This window comes from Candoia aspera, chromosome 8 (genome assembly GCF_035149785.1).
Source record: "Candoia aspera isolate rCanAsp1 chromosome 8, rCanAsp1.hap2, whole genome shotgun sequence".
Classification (NCBI taxonomy): Eukaryota; Metazoa; Chordata; class Lepidosauria; order Squamata; family Boidae; genus Candoia; species Candoia aspera.
In genome coordinates, this window is record NC_086160.1 from 20,288,279 (window position 1) to 20,316,164 (window position 27,886).

A 27,886-nucleotide genomic window follows, 5' to 3' on the forward strand; every position below is an offset into this window, starting at 1 on the left:
GAAAACATCTCCCATGTTTTATTACGATGTAAATATTACAGGGATATAAGATCAATATATATATTCCCCTTAATAGAAAGATTCCCTGGGAGACCTGATAGTTTTTATGAGAACCATCTTCTTCAGGATTTAAATCCAGCCATCACATGTGCAGTAGCTAAATTTTGTGCTGCCGCAATGATAATAAGGCAAAACCGGTTAAAGAAGTAGGGATCTCTGCTTATTTTTCTATTTTTATGAATATTTTGATTAGCTATTTTTTAATGTTTTTTTAAAATTTCTTGAGGATATATATTTTACAAAATAATATAGTATTAATATAATAGATCTATTAATATTTAGATAAATATGTTATCATTTTACTAGGGACTTAGAGATTATATTGTAATTGTTTTGATTTTTAGTTGTCTATATATAATCGTATTCATTTGATTTAGTTTGATGCTGTTTATTCTTATTAATTTTATGTTGCTGGTCATTGACCGAATAAACTATCTATCTATATATCTAAATGGCAATTGTATAATACGTTGCTCATTCAAGCTTCCCCTTCCCACTCATGTGATTGATTTTATTTTATTTTTTCTAAAAAGGGAAATTGTTGAAGCCACTAGGTGGGAAAAAACAGTCAAGTAAAGTTATTCTGGCCACGAAGGTTTGTGTAGAAACTTATAGTTCAATTAGGGGTGGGGAGAGAAGAAGTTTGCCAGATTATCTGCATCAGGGATAAGCAGGGTATGTTTAGTATTGGGTGGGAGACAATGAGGAAATGCCAGGTTGTAAGTTAGAAGTTGGAAAAGCATTCTGGAAGAAGACAGTGACAAACCAGTTTGGTGTTATTGCCAGGCAAATTACATGTCCATGTCCAGGCATAAATCAACAGTCATGCTCATCTTGGAGTATTTATGGTATATGCTACAATAAATAAAACCCTCCCTGATCTTATGATCTTCAGATGAGTTGACCTCAGTTCTCATATTCTCCATCAGTATGGCTGTTGGCTACTGTGTTCCTTTGCACAGTTCTTAGGACGAAAACAGGAAGAGGCCCCTCCTCTATTTCATCCTTATAGTGCATTCTCTGTACTTAAATGTTCATGCAGATGGCAGATCCTGTGTGGTCATTGCAGTTGCTTGTTCAAATCCATGGATCCCTAGTTCTTCACGCAATTTGTAATGATGTCTTAAGGATTTCTGCCAGTGCTAAAAGCATAGTCTCACTGAGAATTGGAGTAAGCCTCTAGTTGATTTTGTTTGATCTGGAAATTGCTAACCCAGGTTAACCTGGTTGGTACTTGAATGGAAGACCACCAGGAATAGCCTCAGTTGGGAAGTCAGAAAAAAAAAATCGACTAAGTGGTGGTAGGAAACCACTTCAGCATTGCTGCCCAGAAAACCACATGGTGTGTCCATGAAGTCTTCAGGAACTGAGCTGGACTGAAGGGAAACTTTATCTCACTCTGTAACAACTTTTCCCAACCTAGCACCCTCCATATGTCTTGGAACTGCAACTATTTATTTATTATTTATTAAACAGAATTATAAGGCCGCCCAACTTGCACACGGCGACTCTGGGCAGCTTACAGAAGTATAATTGGCTAAAAGGTCTGTGTTATGTGTGAGAGCTTAATTGTTCTGTTCCATTAAAACAACAGGGGGGGTGTCTTCCTTTAGCATGGGAAGTTAAAAACTTTCTCTCCCCACTAATGAACTTTACTGCTTTTCTCCAAGTCTTTTGCTCTGATTCAGGCACACTTCCTCAGAACTGAGAGCAGGATCTGATGGCACACAGTGCAGCAACCTTTAAGATGCTAAAAACTGATTAGTAGGTAGAAAAGAAGCCACTTCTTTGTAATGTATATTTTCTATACATATAAAGGAATACATACCTGTCACTTTCACATTTAGCAGAAATGTTACTGGCTGAAAGGCCAGATTTCTTCCCAAAATATTTTTGAGTGGCCCCACAAAGTTATTGTTTCTCCAGAGCATTGTCTCTGTGGACATCATCAGCGATTGGTGATAATGGACGAATCTCAGTTGCCTCTATTAAGAGATTTTCTGTTCCTCCACAGCAAAAAATATTGTCTCTTTCTTGATGACTCCATAGAGCCATGAAGTAATGGATTAGCTTCTTTCCTCTGCAGACAACCGTTTTGCTGTACATTTTAGAAGTGAAATAGGAGCTTCAGCGAACTGGATGGGAAGACCTCATCCAGCCTCTGGGCCAGAAGATTTATTTATATATTTATTAGATTTATACCTGTACTATAAGAATGCTAATTATCCAACTCCATAGTAAAAAGAGCAGCTTCTCAAATTTTAAAGGGATATAAAATTAATATTGGGTAACAGCAAGCAGAAACAGCTCCTGATTAAAAACAATTAATTTAGAAATGTAGATTATGAACGCAGAATAGTACCGAAGAACCCACGATCTGTTGATGTCTGTTTAAGTAACAAGGGTTTTGCCTGACAGTGTGAGGCCATCAACCAAGGAAGGTAATTGTCAAACCTCATTATTTAGATTTGATAGTTTTTGAAGCCTAATGGTGTTGACACTTTCCTTAACACTAGTGTGGTAGCTCATAGGGGATAATGTCTAAGCATTGCATTGCTCCCCATGAGAAATTTATCTTCATGGTTTAGCACAACTGAGTATATGTAAACCATGTTTTAGCTACCATCTTAAGCTGGACTGAATTGTAGAGTGTTTATAGATTTACCAGTTCAATTGATTACAATGCTAATCAATATTAGACGCATAATTATTAGTCCAGCATTTGTGGACATACATTTAACAAATGCCAGCTTGCTTTTTAAACGGGAAAAGAAGCCGGTATGATTTCTTAAATGACTTAAATGTGTAGCATAACTTCTTTTGTTTGTTTGCCAAAAAGGTGGGTAAGCTCAGTGTTATCCAATCACCTGTAGCTGATTTTTCTCCACCCCCCTGAAAGCAGGCAGCTTCTCACAACCTATCCTTTCAATTTTTTAAAGGCTGTTATCTAAGTAAAAAATTCCTGAAGCCTGCATCTTTCTTACTGCTCTATGCCTGAGGGATACAGAACTCTTAAAACTTGAATATTATTGTCAGGTAAGTAAAGGGAGGGCTCAAAATAAATCTATATTGAAGTAGGTTTGCAAAATAATATCCATTCTAAATAAGATGGATTGGATAAATCTCAATTTGATATAAATGGATTGGTAACTTGGAAATATTCATAAAATGGGTTGCTGATAGGAAATAGCATTTCAGCATAGAGTTACATCAAAAACGAAAAATATAAACAAAATGCTTTTCTGGAGATTCTCTTCTACCCACCCACTGAATGTGGAATGCTGGCCCGTCTTAACAAATCTGTTTTTTCTAATTACATTTTCTTATTAATGTTGATTAAAAATGTAACATCTCTCATGTTTGTATTCTAGTATCTCTTTGTGTAATGTAAACATTTACCAGAAGCAAAAATTAATATTTTGGTCCTGGAAGTTTAAATTATTTCTAAATATGCTGCAGTTAAACTTATCTAAGGATTCTGTTGGAATGATTTAAAAATTCTGTGAAGTTTTTTAATGTTATTTTCAATATTTTGTAAAGGAGTTTTTTAAAGCTCACTTTAGTAGATGGCGACGTCCCAAGAACATTTACTTGAAAATATATTTTACTAACCTCTGTGAAACTAACTGTAGAGGAATTTTTTTTAGGATTACACAATTGATATTTTATAGTAGCACTTAGTAAGATCAATAAATGTGGTACAATGGAAAATAATACAAACAATTTTGTAAATATTTTAAGAAAGACAATAGCTTAACAAATGAGCTTTGTGAATAATACCTCAGGCTAGCTTTTCTCCTATAACTTAAAAATAGGATTAGTAAGGTTGGAAGGTATGGGAGAAGAGAATGCTTCGGACCTAACACTTTTTAAAAAAAATAACATATTGATGGATTATGGGAAGGAGAGAGTTGTTTCCTAATCACACACATTTTATAGTAACAGCCCTTGACTCATACAGCCATAAAATAGTCACATTTGCGTTCCCCTGCAAAGAGTTATATGCAGAATTATGGGAGTGTTTGTACAATTTGTCTTTTACAGTTAATGTTTCCTTCCTTACTGCAGAGTTGTGGATCCTTTGGAATCAATCCTTTGGAATAGATTTTGGAAGTGTGAGAATCTGTTCCTTTAAGAGATACTATTCTGCTGATTGAGAAACTGATGCCACAGATTACACTTTAAAATACTGATTTTGGATATTAGAAAATTCTTGCTACATGAGCTATTTTGAGAGCAGGTATCTGAGACGTGGAGATGGGAAGCAACAGCACTATTTATTTTATTTATGTTTGGGAGTCCCATGCTAAGGAGAAACAGGAAACAGTAGCTAGCTGGTTTAATCTAGGGGTTAAAGCACTGGATTAGAAAGAGGGAAACCTGAGTTCTAATCCTGATTTAGGCATGGAAGCCTGTTTTGGGCTAGTCAGTCGGTCTCAGCCCCAGGAAAAAGACAGTGGCAAACCACTTCGGAAAATGTTGCCAAGAAAATTTCATGGACTTATCCATGTAATCACCGGGAGTCAAGAGTGACTCAAAGCCCCCTTCTAATTCTCTGCTATGATGTACAGCTCCTTATGAGAACTGTGTAGGTTATAGAATAGTTAGGGGTGAGAACATTTTTTTAGTCATACTTAGATGATGAAGGCTGCAATGGGAATGTTTAATAAGCTACAACAGAGAGAGAAACAAAGTTCTTTTGTGGCAGAATCAGTCTTTTCAGTTTATAATTGTGACGGTCTTTATCTCACCTACCCACCCAACTAAACTTATGCAGGTAAAGCAATCACCTGTTCTATAATCATACAGGAATGATACATGGTTTCTAAATCACACTATGATGAAAAGTAGGCGGGTGTGTGTCAGAATGACATGTTTATGTTTGACTGCCTTCACTTTGCTGAAAGGAACAAGATCCTGCAGACAATCCTGGAAGCAGGAATATGTTGGCCTGTAGAGAACATTTTTCGTTGACCCCATAATGAAAAGGAGCAGATTGTTGTATAGTCATTGAATATGGCTGATCAGGCTGTTGGTAATGGCTACAGTGTGGTGCATTAACCTGGTCCATTTTGAAAGACCTTGGCATTATGGATCATAAATGTTTCTTCTTTCCATACTAATTGAGAATGTTTTTGTTGATATATTCCTTACTACCAGTGATATATCCCCCAAATCCAATTGCAAACAAAGCAGATCTTAAAGCCATTTTCCACACTGTTGCTTTTGGGGGAGCATCTATAGGTGCATACATTGCAGGGAAGACTTGATTGGGTAGATACAGTGGATTCCTGCTTGTGAAAAGATTGTGCATTAGGAAAGACATAATATGAGAGATTAGACCGAATGCTGGGCCACCAGTTGTCTTCTTAACTTCAACATGTTAGTATTCTGAAGTACAATAAATTAAATTTCATAATCATAATTAAGGTATGTTTTCAGTAGTCAGCCAAACTGTAAGTAGGAATAATCCCTTAATTTTGTGCCACTTCTTATTTACTCTGTGTAAACTGTAATTTTTCTTAACTATAGCAAACCTTTGATTTAATGGACCTTGGTTTAGCAGACTCTGGACATAATAGACAAAATCTGTCCATACAGTATATGGTTCTGTCCATAGCTAAAACTTTGTTCACCATGTCAAACATAAATAAAATATGTAAAATACTTGTGTGTAAAATCCCATTTGGATTTAACAGACATTCGTTTTTTACAGACACCCTTCTCCCCCATAGGTCTATTAGACCAAGTGTTCGCTGTACACAAATGGTTGTATACAGAATCTGGAGATCATATTTTGGGTTTCTTGTGTTACAGCCATCTCTTTCATTTTTCAGGCTTTTTCATCCAACATGAAGACCTGTGGCCCAGCCTTGTCATTTGCTCAGTGCCTGTTGAGAAGAAAGATCGTCACTGGGGACAGCCTTGAGGACTCCAAGTTATGCCGCTGTTTATCAACTGTGGATCTTATCGCTTTAGGAGTAGGAAGCACCCTGGGTGCGGGCGTTTATGTTCTTGCTGGAGAAGTTGCAAAAGCGGATTCTGGACCGAGTATTGTACTTTCTTTCCTCATAGCTGCCCTAGCTTCTGTGATGGCTGGACTCTGTTATGCAGAATTTGGCGCTCGTGTTCCAAAGACTGGCTCAGCCTATCTGTACACATATGTTACAGTTGGTGAAATCTGGGCTTTTATCACTGGCTGGAATCTCATTTTGTCCTACGTTATAGGTATGTCTGAAAGTTGTCAGGTTTATAAGGAAAATTCAACAACAGCCTTCTGGCTTTGCAACCTGGCTGCTGCTACTGCTTTGAGTTAAGCCTCTGCTGTTTCTGTCTGGTGAAGGAGCCAGAGAGAGAAGCAGATCTTCTAGACATGCTCTAAAATGAATTTGACCTTTTACTGTCTGTTGGCAGTGGTGAGGATAGGATGGAACGCAGCAGCCAGCAATATGAGAGGGGCCTTAACTCACTATGTATTGGGATGATGCGACAGAAACGATATGTGAACTGAGTAGCGGATACTTCAAACTCAAATATAGGTCTTGAATTCCTGCAGAAATTCTGGGAACCAAATACCTGAAACGGTTTGACTCTCTTAGTACGTAGGATTGAATATAGTATGTAAGTTCGTTACATGATCTGATTTTTCAAGCACTAGTGTGAATGAACAAATTGTGGGTATGTAGGATTTAAAGTATAAAAGTACCAAATTTTAGAAGATACCATTATTCTGTTTAATTACTGTTAGGAGCACAATGTTCATGCATCACATGCCATTCTGAAGAGGTTGGAAGCTTTTACAAATAACACGACACAAATCGGTAAATTTGTGGATCTCTGTAGACTGCTTCATACACTATATTTTTCCTTACCTTGATTAGTACCTCATCAAGCATTCTTTAATCAAACCAGCTTCAGTTACTATTTATTGTGGAATTTGTGGGGGTCATTCACTCACATCTTGGAAGAGGTCCACACATTATTGGTGCTGTGGTTATTGTCCCTATTTTTTCCCTACCAGACAGCTTCACTGTCTCGTAGTTCTTCTCCTCCTCCTTTTTAAAGAAGTGTCAGTTTGACATGGGCATTGGTCTGTTGGACAAGGAGCTTTCGTATAATTCAGGAGACATTCAGTTTAGTGTGCAGTTGTTCCATTAGACATTTATGTATTTTTTTAAAAGTTCAAAGCTAAAATGCTTTTCCAGTTAACACCCCTTCCTTTTTTAAAAAAACTTTAGTATGTATACAGTTACCTAATTCTACTGATAAAATAACCTATCCTCTTTGGATGAACCCCATTGCCCCCAAATTTGGTCAGTAAATTTTGTTATGTGAGGAAAAATCTGTTCATGTAGCCCAGAGTGAAATATTGGAGAAGTGAAACAATGCTGTAAACTTACATTCCTTTACAATGGGTTGTACCTGTGTGTGTATACTATAGATATGCAGTCTGTTTCAACTTTGAACTGATTTTTTTTACCAGAAAAGTTTGTTTTCACTTTCAAACGGTTATGCTTTGACTTTGAAAAGGTTGTTTTGATATTCATCAGAATATAATAAAGTAAGATTGCGTTAAAAAAAATGGCAAGGAAGGGCTACATTTATGCCTCTGTCCACTCCAAAGCTGCTTTTCCTAATTACTTCTGAAGCTCTGCACAGCCCTAGCATCTTTATTTCTGTATCTATAAAATGGCGTAAGCTGCCTACAGGCTGCATGTGGTCTTCATAGTTCCTATGCTATTCACCACTCAAATTTGGTAGTGTAATTTGCTCTCAATACTTGGCAATGAAAGAATTGCAGTGTTCTTCTAGGGTTTATGGTGAGGGTGTCCACGTGTTTCCAGAATGTTAAGTTTTAAATTTTTTATTTTCCCCATGGCCATTTACACAGTCTTTGCCACATAAAAGGTTGGGCACCTCTGAAATATGAACAATTTACTCTTCCTTTTCATTTGGAATAATTTTAGTAAGATGGTTCAGGCATAAGATTAGAAAGGTGTTTTGAAATTAGCGTGATAACATATAGGATTCCATAACAACTTTAAAAGACTGGATGATGCTGTGTAAATTGAAAGATTTTTTTTGTCTAGAGTTTCGGTGATGCCACTGTGATCTGCCAAATATACCACATTTTTTGTTATTTTTGTTTTTGTTATTTATGTTTAAGGTACTTCGAGTGTTGCAAGAGCATGGAGTGGAACCTTTGATGAACTTCTTGGAAAACAAATTGGCTATTTTTTCAGAACCTATTTCAGAATGAATTATTCTGGTCTAGCAGAATATCCAGATTTTTTTGCAGTCTGTCTAATATTGCTCCTAGCAGGTATAGTAAAAATGTGTTTAACAAGATGGGATGCTGTGGCTAGATTCATACAAAGCTATAACATTTGTATTTTTCGTTTGGGCGGCTGTCTTTTTGGGTGGGCTTACACAGTGTGTTAGGAATCATATTCTGTGGTCCCCCAAATCTTCTTTAGTAGATAAATCTTTAAAATTTTAAATACTGCTTTGGCACATCATACATGCTTTAGCTTATTTCATATTGTTTTGCAAGTGCTATATATGGCATGTACAAGAATATGGTCTGATTTATGTAATTGCAATCAAAATTCTAATCTCATGCTGCAAATCTGTGAATCAGTCTTTATTTCAAATGTATCCATTTACACCTGGATTATTCTACTGCATTACAAGTTAAGTAATCGCAGTTTTAGGTAAAGGGCTGTTTTAGGCTGTTTGTTTATTTTTCAATGATTGTATTTCGGGTTTCTCCGTATATTCACCACAGTAACAACTATATACAGGTTGTCCTTGTTTAGCAACCACAATTGGGACCAGCAACTTGGTTATTAAGTGAAGTGGTTGCTAAGTAAAACAACAACTGTGCTTATGATCTTATTTCAGCTTTCCTTTACTTTACAGGCCTGCAAAGGTTGTAAATTTGAGGATTGGTCATAAAGTTACTTTTTCATCACCATCATAACTGTCATTGGTCACTAAATAGAGCAGTCGCTAAATGAGGCCTACCTGTATTCATAGCAACTCAAAACCCAGTGCTGACTACAGTATGGATAGTGCAGTATCTGCATCTGATGATATTAGCAGTCTGCATAAATATGTTTTCCACAGTCTTTCTTGCTCAGGTTAAGTGGCAGTATTACAGGAAGCAGACATTATGCATGTACAACCAGTGGAGGCTTGCATTGTGCATATAGACAGATAGGTTATTGTACGCATGGACAAGTATATTTTTGTGTCCACTTAGTGTGTTAATAAACATTAGACACACAAATTGTTAATTAATGGTAATTATATTAGGAACATTAAGAGATCTTGTTTATGATTAAAACATCATCTGTTTTATAGGACTTTTATCATTTGGAGTAAAAGAATCTGCATGGGTGAATAAAGTCTTCACTGCTGTTAACATCTTGGTCCTGCTCTTTGTTATGATTTCTGGCTTTGTGAAAGGCAACATTAATAACTGGAAGAAAACTGAAGAATTTCTGATAAACTACACTGCAGAAATTAAGTAATAACGGGTTTTCTTGTTCTGTGTTCCCTTTCTTTCTCTCATCTTTTCTGTTCTGAGAGCATTTACAGATCACGCTGAACTAAGGACTAGGAATCTCTGTCCACAGCCCAGATTTGGTTCATGTAGCTTCCCACCTGATATGGACGGTACACTGAAGACTGGGGGAGACTATCAAAATGCTATCTCTCATATTTGATGTCTGGTGATGGAAGATGCAGGGATTGCAGATAAATTAGGAGTTATGGGTGAAGGAATTGGTTGTGACCCAATCCAGTAACATTATTTCTTCTTTGGAATGTAGTATGACCAGACTTTCTTTCGAAGGCAGTGGTTTAGTTCCTCATGTGATGTTGAAGGAAGCCTAAGCAAAATGCTCACTTGTCTGGCTCTCTCTTTATCTCATAATAATCTAGAGATGTCATTCCTTTCTGTAGATTTTCAGCTTTTTATATACAAATTGGGAATCATAACATAAAAGACATAGTTCCTATCAAACTACAGTAGGTGGTGGCACCTACCTGACCTTGAAAAACTAAGCAGGTTGAGTTTTGGGTGGGAAACTACAAGGCAATCCCAGGGCTGAGGGCTGGGTTGGAAAATTTAAAGTCTCAGAAGAAGGCAGTGGCAAACCATTTCAATGCTGTTGCCAAGAAAACCACATGGACGTGTCTGTGAAGCCACTGGAGTCATGCTTGACCCAAGGGAGATTTTCAACTAGTTAATAAATCCTGGGTTGTTTTGCAGGCCTAATTAAATAATTAAAGTTATGTTAAATTCCTGGTTTCAATTTAAGAATAAATTAAGGAATTTATATAATATATAATTTATTATTAGATGTTAAATTCAGGAATTTACCCAAATGAAACTGAAGTTTGGTTGATTGCTTCTTCAAGTAGCATAAGGTGTGGGGATGGGTTAAGAGGCAAATGCTATTTTGCATAGTCTTTGTGTTTTTGTGTATACGTGTTTTTGTATTGTACATGCAAAATGTATGAGATTATTTGGAAAAATAAGACTGAACTGGTTAGACAAAAGTTGCAACCATATTTGCCTGGACATGGGAAATACCTAGGGTTCCTGACCAGGCAGAAGATGGGCCTGGGTTCGACCAATCATTTCAGATCTTCCCCCTCAACGCAGGGAAGATACAAGCCACACTAGTCTCAATTTCTTCTGTCATCTTATCATCTCATTAAACTGGGAAGAAGTCTGTGAATTATAATACACTTTGAGATTTGTAACGTGACTCTGTTTTTCATCTGATAAGTCTTAAAAAAAAATCACAGCTGTTACGGAAAATCTGCTGCAGATCTGCCATTCCCTTTCATAATACGTAGGCCCTCTTCATCTAGGTATGAATATGAGAATTTGCAGGATTATAGGAAAAAATTGATTCATTTGGAGAGCAGTGACACTCCAGGAGAAATAGGGAAGAAAAGGTTCATCTCTATCAGGAGACTTTGTCAGTCATATTGCCTTCTGTAGTGAAGATCCACGAAGAAGGCAGGAAACTATGGTCCTGGTGATATTGCTAGACTAACACGACCAAGATATGAAGTGCCATGACTATGAAAAGAGAATAACATTCTAGGATTGGTTGATAGCTACAATAAGTGACTAATATCTAAAGTTCTTCTAAATTGTTAATTGTATATTTAGAAATCTGTCATCCTCTGAGAATGTGACAAGTATGTTTGGAATTGGTGGCTTTATGCCATATGGCTTTACCGGAACGCTAGCTGGTGCTGCGACCTGCTTTTATGCTTTCATAGGATTTGATTGCATTGCAACTACTGGTAAGCTTTTAAAATTTTGATGCTTTAATGGACATCGTTACTTATATGTACTTGACCTATTATGTGTATCTTCTGAACTCTTAATAGTTGCATATTTCCTCATGTCTTGATTATGAATGCATGCATGATATGCTCATTACTTTATAATATCTCAAGGTCAAGGAACATTAACACTAAGATTGAGATCTGTCTGAACTGTTGTTGGTTGCTCCCAGGACAGTGTTGGATGAATGTACAGATCTGTTCTGCTTTAAGGGAGAATCCTATATTTACACAGATGTAGGACCCACTGCATTCCCAGTATGTGAAACTTCCTTGGGGAAAAAAAATACTATGTATTACTTCACTCCACCAATAATTACCCTTTGGAAGGAGCAAGGATGGAAACTCCATGTCTTCACAACAGCAGTGATAATTACAGTATTAGCTGCCTTTTTTTAAATCCAGACAAGGGAAGAAGGTTGGGCAGGTAAATCTGCACCCAATATAATCTCTTGGAAGACAGCAGTAGATTTCACCCAGAGAGGCCATTGAAATGCCTCAGTCTTAACTGCTAGTACAGCAAGAACAGCAACACAACTTGCTATTGAGAGAAGTTTGTCATTCTGTGCAGTTCTTTTTTTCCCCATAAAGGTTCTTTATGCACTTTCCCAATGAAGGTTCTTTATGCACTTTCCCAATGCTATTAGTATCCAAGCTGCAATGAATGCAACACATTTATTTATTTGTCAGACTTAGATCTCACCTTTTCCTTTTTTCTAGAAGGCAGCTCATAAGCAGTTCTCCATTTTATCTCCACAACAGCCTGTGTGGTAGATTGTGCTGTGACTGGCCCAAAGTCAGCCAGTGAGTTTGAAAGTAGACATGACCACATAGGGTCTTCTGAATAAATACACATGAGGTATGTGCTCTAAATCAAATACACGAGCACACTTCCCTGCTGTTCTTAGTCAAGAATGGTTTTTACACATTGCAACTAGAAATAAGTTTTCCAATTGATTTGGATAATTGTTGTCCTGAGTACATCTTCTAGATGTTTCTTCCTTTTTTCATCTGGATACTAAATCCCAACATCTTCCACATGTCATACTTACTGTAGTTGAATTTTTTTTCTCTCCACAGGGGAAGAAGTCAGGAATCCCCAGAGGGCCATACCAGTTGGAATTGTAGCATCTCTACTTGTCTGTTTTCTGGCCTATTTTGGAGTTTCAGCTGCTTTAACACTTATGATGCCATACTACTTAATTGATGAGAAAAGTCCTCTCCCTGTAGCATTTGAGTATGTTGGCTGGGGTCCAGCAAAATACCTTGTAGCAGTGGGATCTCTGTGTGCTTTATCAACAAGGTAAAATAAGGAAAATTAAGCAGTTGTCAGTAATTTGATAATCTGAGTGAGGAAATAAGGCTGCTTAAATCGTTGATTCATTACATGTATAAAACAGAGTTGTTATAAATAGTATAATATGTTGTACCTCAAATCCTGCTGTGTAGCTTGACAATAACTTTTTAATCTCTGTACTACTTAGTATGAAGTTAATGAGTGCACTATTTAATTATTCAGCCAGACAGTCACAATCTGATGAATACAGTCTAAAACATATACTGGAATAATATAAAATATGCATGGTAGGTAGTATCAATACACTTCAGGTCTTTGCTCAGCCCCCCTTTTTTTTTTAAAAAAAGACATTGATTGAAAAGATCTGCTAAAAAGTACAGCAAAATGAGAAAGTCCAATTCTTTTCAGAATTATTCAATTGAAATTCCTAAAATATTTGCTTTTAAGTGTATGCTTGCAATAGCTGCAACAAATCTGGACCTCAAAAAACTGCACATTCTGGTTGCATTGCCTGCTGATAGAGTTTTCCTGTCAAAAACACAAGGTTCAGAGCAACCCAAAGATTCTACCAATGATTGAAACCAGCCTTCCTGTTTCAGTTTAAAGTAAATGTTGTTTCAGTTGATACCACACAGAAATCTAAATTTGTTTCTGAACGTTTATTTCCCCCTGTGAAAGACACATCCAGTTTTCTATCTCATTTACTCATTACTGCCACGCATACTAATTTAGTGTGCTTTGGAATTTTTCTGATCATGTTTTTGAACTTTATGGAAGTATTGTACATTTTTTCCTATGGTAGATCTTTCCATACTTCTGTAGCCTCCCTGGCTGCTACTGCTTACTCTGGCAAAACAAAACAAGAACACCATTGTTTTTCAGATGTAATTGAAAGGTGGGAAATCTGAAAGGCTGTAGATCATAAAGAGACACTTGAACAGTGAAATACAGGAAATATACAAGGCTACTTTTTAATTTGGATAGATGCAATAACATCTGTACTCACCACCATAGATTCACCACATTTTTAATCTTCTTTGAAACTTTTTTTAAAAAGAATTATTTTCCCTAACATTGAAGATTGCTGGAAAAAAATGTAGGAAAAAAGTTCACTACAGCACTAGTCTAAATACTCATATCTACAAATTCACAGATGCAACATTTTGTTTAAAATTAGCAGCATTGCACTAGCTTCCTAACGCTTTCATATGCCTGTTTGCTAATAATGCTGAGGCTGTTAGCCAATATATTTTAAATTGGCATATGCTCTCAATAAGAAGTCTCTTCAGCATGCTAACATTAATCAAGTCACCCATTCTAATGTAGTCATGATATTCCTAATATATGAACCATGCAGTTATTCGAAGATTAGAATTTACGGTAATGTTATTGTCTCCATTTCCTTTGTTTAGATTGTTCTAACCACTGGATTTCATTCATTTATTTCTTAATGTTAATTGAGATTGTCCTTGTAACCATATTTTAATTGAGTGATCTTGTAAATCCTGGTTAAAAGACAGTCTGATTAATGTTGGCACATATATTATGGAATTCCATAGTATATTCCTTGGAAAGGTTGGAAATGAGAAAATGGAGGCATGCCATATCATAATGTCAGTCTTAATCATGGCTAAAAAAAACCCCAGAAATGTTATGTATGCATTAGGGCAAAAAGTTTCCTTAGCTATTTAAGAATTGTTTTTGTTATTTAAAAAGTACTTCACAAACCATAATAGTTTTGCTGTTTTGTTCCATTATGTGGTATATAGAATGCAGACTATTAATATCTTTTAAAATAATACAGATATTTGTATAGTCAAAGAATAAGAAGCATAATTCTTTTCTTCCATTAATTATGCTCCGCTATCATATAACCAGCATTGAAGAGAAATATAAGAAACATAAAATGAAAATGCATAAAGTTTGCTGTTGGTAGGATTAGTCTTCATTGAAGGTTGTATAGTAGACCATTCTATTTAAAAAGAATGGCATGTCATTTCAAATTATTTAACATATCATTTGTTATTGATATTTGTTGGTAAGGATTTAATGACTGCAGGATACTTGTTGCCTGTTTTTAATTCTCCTGCCTGATGCAATTGTTCAAGATGTGGTGATGCTTAATTACATTATTCCAAGATATATCCTATTGGTACACTATTTTGGAAAAACTACAGTGAAGACACAAGCTACTTTAGTTATTAAAATAAAGTCTTCATTTTAAGGAAAAATTGGGAAGGTGTGTCCATTGAAGCTGAAAGTTGGTTAAAGCCAGATCAGTATAATGTAAATTATCTACAGTAAACTGATTCAGCAAACGCTGGATGGATCTATTGTTTGATGAAACCGTGTAAATTCATATTTTGTCTATTGCACCCAAAGATCTGCTGAATAGGATTCATAAAATTGAGGTTTTACTGTAGTTGTGAATATTTTATTGCAAACATTATGGTTGTGGAACCAGTCATAATGACTAAATGTTACAGATACTATTCAACTTCACAGAGTTAAATCAAGATATGTCTTCCCAATTAATAAACATACTTGTAGGAAATATCTCATGTATCATACAGCATCTTTACAATAATTAATTAGGCTAATCTCATTTTTTTCTTCTGAAAGATTTTTGATCAGTCATCACAAGTGGTTGATATGGCCATAATACACTTACTTTGGCTAAACAAAGGAAAAAATAATTTGGGTTTGGTCATTGACGCTGTCAGATGCGTTTTGATTTTGAAACAAATGTTATTCATAGACCAGAATGATATAAGGGACAATATAGTAGATATTGACACAAACCCTATACTGTAATAACAACAATAATAATTTATTTGATTTAGGCACCGCCTGACTCCAGAATGACTCTGGGCAGTGCACAACAGAACGACAAAATAGAATAGAATATGAATAAGAAAAGGAACAAGATCAATAAGATCAAGTACCAATATATTACACTGTGAAAGTGATGAAGAGGAATGTTGTTATTACACATCTCCAGATGTTGAGGAAAATGTTAGCACACAGTGGTCAACCTACATTATATAATCTGTATGATGAATGAGATTGGGGTAAATCTGATATTCAATCCATGAAAATAAATGATCTGAATCAGATGTTGGAACCAGACTATAAGGTCTTCCAAAAAAAAAAGTCTGCATATTAATATAATATTTTAGATACCATTTAAAAATCAATGGGAGATTCAGGGAACTTGTATCTTAACTGTAGTGTGTCTTGTATACCGTATCACCCCCTTGCCAAAGTCACCTGTTCCAGAATCACTTACTGTTAATTAGCATTGTTTTGCTTTTCTATAATGAATTGCATGAATTGGTGTTGGCCATGTTGCATGTTCTTTTGCTTTTTATTCAGTCTCCTTGGATCCATTTTCCCCATGCCTCGCGTAATCTATGCTATGGCAGCGGATGGCTTGCTTTTCAAATGTCTAGCTCAAATCAACCCCAAAACGAAGACTCCGCTTGTTGCGACTTTATCATCAGGGGCTGTTGCAGGTGAGATCCTAAGTGAATGTATTGTAAGGCAATGGACATCCATAGACAACCTTCAGAGGGATATATGGACAGTTATGACTGTGTTCTATGACAACTCAAATTATAAATTGTGGGTCTCTGAGTAAAAATAATTTTTTGCCTGTCACAAACACTGTCAGTTGGAAATCTTGGATACAAGTGCATTTGACCAAGAAAATGCACCCTTTTCTACCCATGTCTGTATTTTGGATTAGCTTTGGCATGTAATATTGTTACTGCAGCACTTGAACAATTACATTTTTTGTTCTAGTCTTCTGGGCTCTATGTTTCCTTTGCCTCGCATTCTGTTTGCCATGGCACGAGATGGTTTGCTCTTTAGATTTCTTGCCAAAGTGAGCAAGAGGCAGTCTCCAGTTGCTGCCACATTGACAGCAGGGCTCATATCCGGTAAGCTCTGTATATTCGGGTCTCTTAACTAGGACCTATTTTCCCATGCATAGTTCTGTGATACAATGGGCCTGCTTGCTAACTGTTCGTGCATGTAAATTGGGAACAGAAGTGCTGACTAATCAGAAGGCATGTTTCATTTCAATTGTGATGGTGGTAGTGATGGTGGTGGAAGAACAAGCTCCTTGGAGTTCTCCTCCATAGCTTTTCTCCAGTGTGAACAATGATACTGCCTGGTACATGTGTGAAGTAAAGAGTAAGTGAATACCTTGATAATTTTCTGTTTTTTTCAGTGTTTTTTGTGTGCTTCTTGTGCAATTTCCATATACATTTTTCCTAAACATATCTCTGCATCTCCTCTTAAGCCGTGTCCAGCAGTTTAACTTTTGCAAAAGGAATGTGGCATGAAAGCTGTGCTTATTCCCCTTTCCATCTGGCACAGTTGCAATCTCAGCATATATAATGTCTCCATTGTAAACAGTGTTAAGTTAAATGTTGAATTTTTCATAAAAGTTGCCAGTTCAGATTTAAACAGTTGAAAAAAGTGTTGATTATCTTTTCCTCTTACAATATATATGATGCATTCATTAACAAAAAAAAAAAAAACCAGCCAGCAAATAATAGCATTATAGTAGAACTACTAAAGAATTTTTTCTTTATTTTAGGGATTTGTGCAGTCTCTCTAATTCGACTTGCCAGTTGTTTTATGTCCCTTCACCACAATTTCTTTCTTTTGCCCTCTTAGGGGTAGTAGTAGTTGCATGTTACACTTGAACCAGTAGAGACTCTGTTTCTTCATAAACAAGAGTCTGATTCTGTGATTTGAAGTGTGATTAGAAACTATGGCTATAATAGTATCTTGTTTCTTTTAATCATGGTACCAAAACCACAGGAAATTTTAGGAAAAGAAGTTACTCCTTGGAAATCTGGTTCTTGTTTCATAAACAAGTATTATACCTGCAGAAGACAATGTGACTGATTTTCTTTATTCTTAACAGTCTGTCTTCCATGTCTTCGGTAAACAATCCAATACATTTTATTTATTTTAACACTGTTTAAAGAGAGTTGGTCTTTTATGAACGCTTGAAAGTTCAAAATTCTTTGCATGAGCTTTCTGCAAGAAACGGAAGATTTAACATGGGCATAGTTTACCAGAATACTTCCTATCTATCTGTATCCTATCAAAATAAATACGATTTGATCCAAAATATTACTTAATTTGCTCAGATGGGTCATTCACAGTAGATTTTGCTTGAAACATTTGCATGCTTTTAAAAGTTACAGTGGTTTTCACAAAGAATAAGGGTTTGATTTTTGCTTTGTCCATTTTAAAAGCCAAACATTGAAAATGCTTTTAGAATAATTTTAACTCAGCAAAAGCTTCCATGAATGAATTATTTATCTTAAACATGTTATAAAAGATTTCTATCATGGACAAATATTAATGGTCATATAGCAATGCTTTATCCTATTCAAAATTTATAAGATTATAATTTGCCTGAGATTGCAAACAGTTCCAAAACTTTGAAAACAAATATTAAATGCTTAAGCATATGATGGTAAGAAATATATATGCTTTGCATAATATGTAGATCCTTAATACAAATTCTGTTGGTTTTTTTCCTTCTAGCTCTAATGGCTTTTCTCTTTGACCTAAAAGCCTTAGTAGACATGATGTCTATTGGTACACTTCTTGCATACTCACTGGTAGCTGCTTGTGTTCTCATTCTTAGGTGAGTTTGGACATTGAGTTAATAAATAATTTGCAAAGTAATTTTTCTCTAATAAGTTCTTACACAGTTTTGGTTCTGCCTCAGTTACGGAGACAGACAAAATATTTAAATGCTGATTTTGGGATGTATGAGATCAACATAAAAGGATTTCAGACCAAGTGTGGTTCCTGTATTTCTGCAGATTTTAAAGTGAACACAACTACGTATTGGTGGAGATACAACCCTGAGAAAAACCTGTACACCTAAGGCAGTTGTTGTATTACCTAATTAGTGAGTTGACAGTCTAGTGGCACTAGGGTGCCGTGCTGCCCCCAGAACATTTAGGTGGCATCTGCTGATCTCAAAAGATAAATTTCACAAATTGTACAAAAGCTTTATGCTCTCATGTGAGATTTTGTAAGATTTTACCATCTCAAATTATCATATTAGAATAATAAATTAAATTATTTTAAATGTAATTTGGGATTGTCCAGAATATTGCGCAATGGTTCTTACTTCCTGAAAATTTGCTGATCCCTAAAATAAAACACTGTATCTAAACAAGTGCTAAGTAGAATATATTCTAGAACTAATTTTGTTTTTAGACTGATTTTACATAAGCAGCCTTTATGTGCACACAGGTACCAACCCAGTTTAAACTATGAGCAACCAAAATATTCAGCAGAAAAAGAGGCTCTTGCGGGATCAGAAGGTGAACATAAAAGTGAATCTCAAATTAGCATGATACCAAGAAGGAGTTTCAGTCTACAAATGCTGATTAATCCATCAAGTTTACCAACCCAACAGTCTGCTACTATAGTTAGCCTTCTTGTGGGTCTTTTGGGTAAGTCCGAACCTTTTGGAATACTTGTAACGTCTTTCAAATATAAGCAAAGTGCAGTTAAAAGATCAGATCCCTATATTTTATAGTAAATTAGTCTGATTCAAGTCTGAAGAAGTGAGGGAAAAAAAGAAGGACTCGTGTGTTCTGCATATAAATCTAATATATGGTTCTCCCTTTTTTTTTGAAGACATTTATGTCTAGTTTTTGTATATATCACAAATTTCCAGATTTCTGAAATATTCTGTCTTTTTTCTGTTTTCTTTCATTATCTCCACTTAGCTTTCCTGATTTGTGGATTAAGCATTCTGACAACCCATGGGATTCATTCACTTGCAGATATGGAGATCTGGAGTATTTGTCTTCTTATGTCTCTTTTCATACTATTTGGGATGATTATGCTTATCATCTGGAGACAACCTCAGAATCAACAGAAAGTGACGTTTATGGTAAGGGGTGTGGATGCCAAGTTTTCACTTTTAGCAAGGAGGAGGAGTGTGACCTGTTTTGCTTTTACTTATTTGGGGAAAGTTGAATGGATTTGTGTGATCACTTCTGCAGTTTTGGTGTGAAAATAAATACGTGTTAACAAACATCATAACAATTTACTGTTGGCAACCTTGGAGGTCCCAGAAAAGAGCCCAAGAAGCATCTGAGAAGCTGCAGACAAATCACTTTGGGCAGGGTCCTCCAACAGATGGTCAAGCAGCATGTTTCTGAATACTTGGTTAGGATGCTACACTTAACAGAACCAGCATGGGTTTGTAGCAAAGAAATTAGGCCTGAGTAGCTTCTCTCCTCCTCTGAAGACATTACTAGCTTAGTAGATCGGGCAAATGTGCCATAATGTACCTGGACCTCAGCAAAGCCTTTGACACATTCTCCTTAATAAAATGGTAAAATATGGGACAGATGATGCCACTCATAGATGGATTTGCAGTTGCCGAATGACTGCATCCAAAGAGGACTCACTAATGGCTCCATATCAGCTCAGAAGGACATATTGACCAGAGTCCACAGAGCTCTGTCCAGGGCCTTGTGCTGTTCAGCATTTGAATCAAGGACTTGGATAAGGAACTGAGTGGACACTTAACTAAGTTTGAAGATGGCACAAAGCTGGGAAGGATGGCTAATAATTTAGATAAAGGAAAGAAAATCCAAAAAGATCTAGACAGGCTTGAGCAGTGGGGGGAAGGGAACAGGATGTAAAGTCCTGCACCTGAATACGAAAGTTGGTTTCAAGACATGAGGGAGTAAAGGTAAAGATCATATGGGGACTGTTTGGTTTACTGAAGTATGTTACTTTAAATCTAAGGTTTTCCAAAGTAGAGCCTCTAACTCAAAATGCACATTGTAGTATAACATGTAAGTTGGTGATATTATGCACCATATCAGACCGTTACTCCACCTAGACCAACTTTCTCTAAACATTTAGGCTGCCAGCTCATAATTTTTCTACTAAGGGCCAAAGTTGGGATTTTTTTATGACTATAGATACATCTGAAAACTCTGTTTTTGTGTGAGCCTGGCTCCAGTGGCATGTCTTTGGATGCTACTGTCTAGGGTCTTCTGACATTCAGAAGTGGCTTCTGAACCCTGAAACACCCCAGTGCCTATGAAGGGCCTTGTGCACTGGCATTTGTTGCTCCATCCATGTGTGCTTCCTCTGCTATTTCAAGTTCCAGTTTTAGGCCATTATTTCACTGTTGTGCTAGAAGTGTAATTTAGACTAGGATCATGTTTATGGCAGTCGTGTGGAGAAGAACTCAGTTCCACTCTAATTTCTATGTTATATTGACACATGCGTGCTTCCATCCCATAGATTTTAAAACTAAAGTTTAACTAAATTTTACAGATTTTAATATAAAATGAAATTGTTGGGTATGGGTGTTTTGATAAAAAAATATATACTGTGCAATATTTATTCTTAGGTTCCATTCTTGCCATTCTTGCCATCTTTGAGTATCTTAGTGAACATATACTTGATGGTACAGCTAAGTGGAGAGACGTGGATCCGGTTCAGCATCTGGATGGCACTTGGTAGGTATTCCTGAGAATTTAAAGATTTAAAAGATTTGAAGATAGCTTAGTTTATCAACATTTCTGATATAGTGGTAGGATTTGCTCTGCTAGATGGTCCAGGCGTATGATAATTGACTGTGTGTTAAAAGCAATATATTTGGTTTTAAAGAGGGATCCCTTATTGAAAGAAATCTTCCTGGATCTGGGAAGCTATAAGCAAGACACTAATCTTCCAGTTTTTGTTAATGTCCTTGTTAGCCTGCATCAATAGTAGTTGATATCTGGAGCTACTTCAGGCTGAGATTTGATGCTAACATTGCTTTAGCCTTTCTGACAGATAGGAGAAATGTAGCTTGCCTCTCCTGAGTAGTATAATTATGCAATATTTATTATATATTATACTGCTTTTACTAGTATATTGTTTTTGTTGTTTTATAGCTTTTAGTATCACTCTGTAATTTCCCTAGAGAAATCAAATTTTCACAGAGTTATTGGGCAGATAATATCATGATCAGTACCAATAATAATGAACCCCTCTTATTGGCTCTTATGCTGTAATTTTTTTTAAAGATCCTGCTGAAATGCTGTTTGGAAAAGTTTTATGAAATTGTTTAACCAATTAAATTATTTTTAAATGTTTATGTAGATTTATTTCAATCCTTGCCTTGCCCCTTTTTTTGTACTGTGTCTTCTGGATGAATGCATGTGCTTACACAGACAAATATTTGCATAGATATGTGATACATGTGTATGTTGTTGGGGGAGAGGAAAATTTCTAGGACTGGTTTCAACTGGCATTGGCAGCCATAAGCCAACAAGGTGAGGAAACTGGTCAAGGCATAAGATTTTTGTTTGTCTTTGTATTTTTTCCCCATCTGCTCTTTCTTTTGTGGTGTGTGTGTGTGTGTCATAAATGTAGGGTTGTCTGTCTTTTGCATAAATACAGTACATACTCGGCCTCCAGATATTGCTAAAGTTCATTTTGTATTAGTTTTCACTAATGTGCTGTATGGTGATAGACAGTAAGAATTGCAATCCAACAGTATATGGAGACCCTCTTGCATATAAATGTTAAAATAATATTCAGGTGCTAGCTTGATATATGTGGGAAAGAATCTGTATACCACAGTTAGAGCAAGTCCAGAATCAAATTGTAATCTTCAGTAGAGTTGTAGAAAGATGACTGAGCATACAGCACGTCTAGAAAAATTATTGGTTGCTTTGTTTTGAAAGGACTCCTCATTTACTTTGCATATGGCATCCGAAATAGTGTGGAAAGCTGTCCCAAGGAGGAAGAGGAAGATGATGACAACTGCTCAGAAAGAAGCGAAACTTCAGAAAAGAAGCATATGGGAGATACAAGTGAACATGAACATGCAAGTGAAAATACTCAGTTTATTCCACATGAAAAGACAAGTGAATGTTAGGGGTCATTGATCAATCTGTTGTGTGTGCTTTCAAGCAGGGATGGCAGCCGAATGGAGTTGCTGGAGAAATGGTGAAGTACTTGCTCCCCCAAAATTAGCAGTAATCCACTTGTGCTTTATGGAAACAGCTGCTAGAATACATGAAATATGATCTAAATTAGCTGCTAGATATCTCTTCCAACAGGGACTTGCCTCAGATGGTTGCGATCTTTAAAAAAATAAGAAAGTGGAGGGAAATAAATTTTCCAAGGGGGCCAATCTGATTCTTCTGTCATGTTATATAAGTTGGTGATTTCCTTAATAACATCCTCCAACTTTAATTGGCAGGTACTATATAACTAATTCTTTAGGAGTATCTAAAGACGAAAAGTTGAATATTACGGTTCATAATACTGGAGCCATGTTTTTATTGTGTTTTAAAAACAGGGTAGCATTGCTAAATAATCACACGACTACTTGATTTCCATCACTCTCTGTTCCTTTCCATACCTTGTTTCTAACCCAGCCACCTCTTTTGCAGTGTCTTCTTCTGTGTCATTGCTCTATCTTGTCCCCATCCTGTGAGTAAGAGGCTGAGGTTGTCCTTAGCTGTATTTAATATCGAAGGCAGGCTCAGGCTCTATAAACTCAGTTACACTTTGTCATACATTACCTTGGAGGGGAGTGAGGTGATGGTCAGTGACTGGGAACAGAGCAACTGTGACAGGATAAGGGCTGGCAAGAAGGATAGCAAATGTAATCCAATACAGTTTTGTGCCGATTTAAGGATGAGTGGAGAAGCCTTCAACTCAACAGTGGGGAAAGGTCCAGAATTCATAGAAATTTGTGGGAAAAAAATACAGCTATCCAAGCTAATATCTGCTTTGCTGTTAACTGTAAGCTATATAAATCATGAACATCCTTCTGAAAAAAAAATTAAGTACAGTACTTGGAATGGATATATTTCATAGAAGCTAGTTTGACATTATGTTTATATCATTTCTAAGTTCTTCATCCTTGCCAATGAAAATGAAAAACACGGATGAATGACTAATTCAAACAAATGATGAAGCACTAACAAAATGGCATGTCTGTAGAATTGAGGTTGGTGAAATGCTGATGCGTCTGTTGACTTGCTTAATATATGAATATCCTGAATTCGTCAGTACTGCCAGAGATTGGGCTGCAGAACTGTGCTCCCCTATATTACTTGGTAGATTATCCCATCAAATATACAAAAGAAAACTCCTGTTCAAAAACTGGCTGATTTTGGGATGTTGTGAGTAGAGTGAGCATTGAATGTACATGCTCTACTGTCCTGCTCAAGTTACAAAGAATTTGGAATGTTTCATTTAGGTCATTAACTGCTGTTTGCATATTTCATCAGATCCTTAGCAAACTGTGATTCATTTTAACTAATTTAAAATGTCAGCTTCAAACCATGGCTTATAAAATAATTTAAGTAATCCACAATTAATAGGAATAAAAGCGAAAGGTGAAACATGATGTTATTTTGGAAATGAAGGATTGTCCTCTCCAGTCACTTCAGGAGAGGGGAGCAGGCACTGCAAGCTTTCGACCTACTACAACTTGTCCTCATCACAATAAACTGGTCTCTCCATGACTCCCAAACACAGCCACTAGATTCTTCTTCCTGTTTAGGAAACAGTGCTCTTCAGAAGATTCTTTTGTCGTTGTAAGTGATAAAATATTTATTAAATAACTCATGAATAAATTTTTATTTTTGTGATGTTCCCTCTGTTTATGAGATAGAGGTATGAATATATTGGGCGGGGGGACAAAAAACATTGCTCAAAGAAGTTTTAGCGACACTAATGTTAAAGTGTGATGGGCCTTTTTTTAGTTTTGAGATAATATATGTTTAGCAACAAATGTAGGCACCTTCTTCACTGCCAGTGCCTATTGCTGGGTATGATTGTGGCTTGACACTGTAGCAGATGTGCAAGTTAGTTCCCAGCATACCACATGGGATAAGGCAAGACACTGAACCCTTTTTAAGAAACAATACATGTGTCAGAGCCAGCAAGTCCCAAAGAAAAGACTTTTTCTCATGTCCAAGAGTGTTCATTTCCATCTTTCTCTTTGACCATGTAAGGATGTTTTTTTAAAAAATCTTCAGGTTCCTTTTCCTTAAACAACCAAAAGAAAAAAATGCTAACAAAGGTAATGAATAATAATAAAAAAACCCACGTCTAATTATGTGTTGCTTTAAGATACCTATGTTTGCACTGATTTTTCCTAATTCAGCATGCTTATTTACAGTATATGTAACTTGTAAAACTGATATGTCATGGAAGACTTCAGTGAGAATAGCAGATGTGGGAGCACAAATCTTTTCTTTAAAAATGTAAGCATACAATTTTAACTTTCTGTGCCCAAGCTTACATAAATGGGTACAGAAACACTTACAAAATGCATGCAGTGGGATGGCAGTTTGAAGATACAACTGTGCTTCTACTGTTGGCACATCTCAGATATACATGCAAATACGGAAATTCTACATGTGCAAAAAATCTATAAATCTAAATATATTACTTGTGTTATTGTTTATAAAACAGGCACATACATGGGCTTAAAAAAAGAGTAGTCTTTTTCTTTAAATATAATTTAGAGACATACTCAGCTAACCATCTGAGGGGTACTTTCAAGGAAACTGGACTGAAAAGTAGAGAACCAGCTCTTTAAAATTTTAGGAACCATGTCTGGAAAAATAAATAAGCTTCTGACTGAAATTTTGTGCAAATTACGTTATAGGTAATTATTTGAGACCATACAGATTAGTTCTCCTCGTCCAGTTCCCAAACTGTTGTAAAACTAGATGGATGATGTTCTAGTATAGGAAGTGAAAGGAAAACCAAGATCTCTTTTTACATCTAAATTAGCTTTTTAAAGTAGTTATTTAAAATTGTTTTAAACTATTTGTATACATTTTAAAGATATTTTTTCATAACAAATATGTCTTTAACTTGTTTTATTTAATTTTAATAGAAATATGTATATTATAGATTACTTACACAAGCTCTGAGGCAGAACAAAATTTAGAGAAACCTTCAAAAAGAAGGTTCAAAATATGCATATTCTGGATAGGAACCAAAACTGATGATGAAAGAGCTTCTTAGGCAAAATTCTGTCAAAATGAGGAAAGGAATATTTCTAATTAAATCTGTATGTATATATTTTTAATATTTTTCTGGAAAAGACCCGTGATCTTCAAGGCCCCTTCAACTCTTAAATTTTATGATTAATTCTACTTCCCTCCCGTCTCAACCAGCTCCAGCCAGTGATGATACAGAGGGAAGTTACGTATGGTGTTTTATTGGCTAACGCACTTCCTAAATTTCAGCGGCTAGGGGCTGTTAAAAAAATCGAGCCAAACAAGGAATATTGGAATGCTCAGAACTATGTGAAACAGAACACCTTGCTTGTCCTGGGGCAAAATTCTGGAATACGAAGTTTTTGTTCTGAGCTGAGAAGATTCAAAATATCCTTCTTGAATGTGGAATGTATTTCCCACTTTTAATTTAAATACACCTGACCCTCTTAATGGGGTTCCTGTGCCAGCTGGTTACAGCTGTCTCCTGAAATTGCTCTAATTAGTACTGTTTTTTAAATTAATTCTTCAGTATTTTCCTGTAGTCTCATGACAACCATGAATCACTTGCCCTATCAAGAAGTATGAGCCAAATACCATTTGTTGTTTTCTAGTATCCAAAATGTTTCCATGTTCATCTGTTACATTACTCAGGTGTGTCCAATTATTGGAAAGACAAATGCTTTCTTATATTCATTTCCACCAAAAATTGAATTAATTTTACTTTTGTCCACTTAAATTGTTGGTGGTTTCAAGAATAATGCCTCTTAATGTCCAATTAATATATATAATGCAGGAGGAAGTGATTTTGAAATTGAATGGACATTTGGATCAGTTTGGTACTTTTCATTACTTGAAAATTATGGAAAACTTAGTAAGTGTTGTCAGCATCCATCCTTGTATCTTTTTCTAAACTATATCTACATCCACATATTATTTGGTATAGATATAGGATAAAAATGTGAAGAATCATTAATATAACCAGCTTTGGTTATATTCCTACGCTACCCTGAGTATAAGCCCATTAAAATTGAGGGCATTTACTTCTGAATCAATATGCCTGCAGTGCAGTAAATGGTTTTCATGTGCTTATGGCTGAGCTAGTCAATGGTAATAGCTTCTTCTCTGTTTTTAATAGAATATAAAATGTAATTATATTTTGCCCGCAGTCACTCTTAAAACACACAACTTTTGTTGGATTGTATCCAGTGTGATCACTTACTCTACTTACCTTGAATCATATAATAGCACTATAAATGAGTCTAAGTAAAGATACATATATATAAAAATCTGAGGATTTCATAACTTTTCATAATTTTTGTAAAATATGAATGAATAACTTTATTGATTAGTCAAACGACCATATCAAGAAGTTGGGTGTCAGCCACTATAAGATATAAAATATGATACCATAAAATAGCTAAAATAAAGTAAAATTAGATAAAATATACTATGGTAAGATAAAATACGATAAAATACAGTAGGGTAAAATAGAGATAAAATTGTAAGATAAAAATGCAGGATGTGATAAAATACAGAAACAGTGTGAGTTTAAATGAATTCGTCACCTTTACATGCCACCCCAACGCGTTCTATAAATTGCATTCTCAGTTGGACAGCCCTAACTAGAAACTTAGCAGTTCTATTGACCACATATATATTTGTGCCCTGGAGAAGAAACATAGTCTTTTGTTATGGTCTCAGTATGTGGTTCTGTCAATTAATGTCTGGAGGTGCTGAGCCCTTGCTGGGGCATAGAGTTGGCAGTTAAGTAGGACATGCGCAATGTCTTCTATTTCAGATGCTCCACAAACACATGTCCTCTCAAGGTAAGGCACTTGGTGGAATCGTCCATATGTGACCATAGAGTCTAGCTGCTCAAATCTTGCTCTAGTAAGAGCTATCCTATGGTATTGAGTCAGACCCATTGTCAGGTACTTTTCTATTTGAAAGGAGAATTTATTCTTGGCCAGCCATTTTGATGACCTATTGTGTGCAAGTGACTCAATGTCTGTTTGGGCATTAATATCCAAGACTCTTTATTTGAATATTGCCTTGGCCTGATATCCAGCAGAAAATAAATATTGTGATGAAAAGCTGAGGAATGCGATAGGATGAGTTG

At 35.9% G+C, this 27,886-nt stretch overlaps 1 protein-coding gene across 4 annotated transcripts in view; it reads left to right on the forward strand.

Annotated features, from left to right (window-relative positions):
- Positions 1 to 25,405, forward strand: part of SLC7A2 (solute carrier family 7 member 2) — a 47,614-nt gene extending 22,209 nt beyond the window's left edge. For 2 of the 4 annotated variants that reach the window (XM_063310644.1, XM_063310647.1), the window contains exons 2-12: positions 5,898 to 6,288; positions 8,228 to 8,383; positions 9,427 to 9,592; positions 11,255 to 11,391; positions 12,514 to 12,736; positions 16,106 to 16,245; positions 18,302 to 18,404; positions 19,025 to 19,227; positions 19,507 to 19,673; positions 21,156 to 21,264; positions 22,480 to 25,405. In XM_063310644.1, coding sequence (XP_063166714.1) covers positions 5,913 to 6,288; positions 8,228 to 8,383; positions 9,427 to 9,592; positions 11,255 to 11,391; positions 12,514 to 12,736; positions 16,106 to 16,245; positions 18,302 to 18,404; positions 19,025 to 19,227; positions 19,507 to 19,673; positions 21,156 to 21,264; positions 22,480 to 22,673 — 1,974 coding nt within the window. In that variant the 5' untranslated portion in view covers positions 5,898 to 5,912 and the 3' untranslated portion in view covers positions 22,674 to 25,405. Of the gene's footprint in view, positions 1 to 3,007; positions 3,097 to 5,897; positions 6,289 to 8,227; positions 8,384 to 9,426; positions 9,593 to 11,254; positions 11,392 to 12,513; positions 12,737 to 16,105; positions 16,246 to 16,534; positions 16,672 to 18,301; positions 18,405 to 19,024; positions 19,228 to 19,506; positions 19,674 to 21,155; positions 21,265 to 22,479 lie in introns of those variants that run through there. The other 2 variants (XM_063310645.1, XM_063310648.1) reach the window with 2 other exon arrangements.
- Positions 25,406 to 27,886: the final 2,481 nt, after the last annotated feature.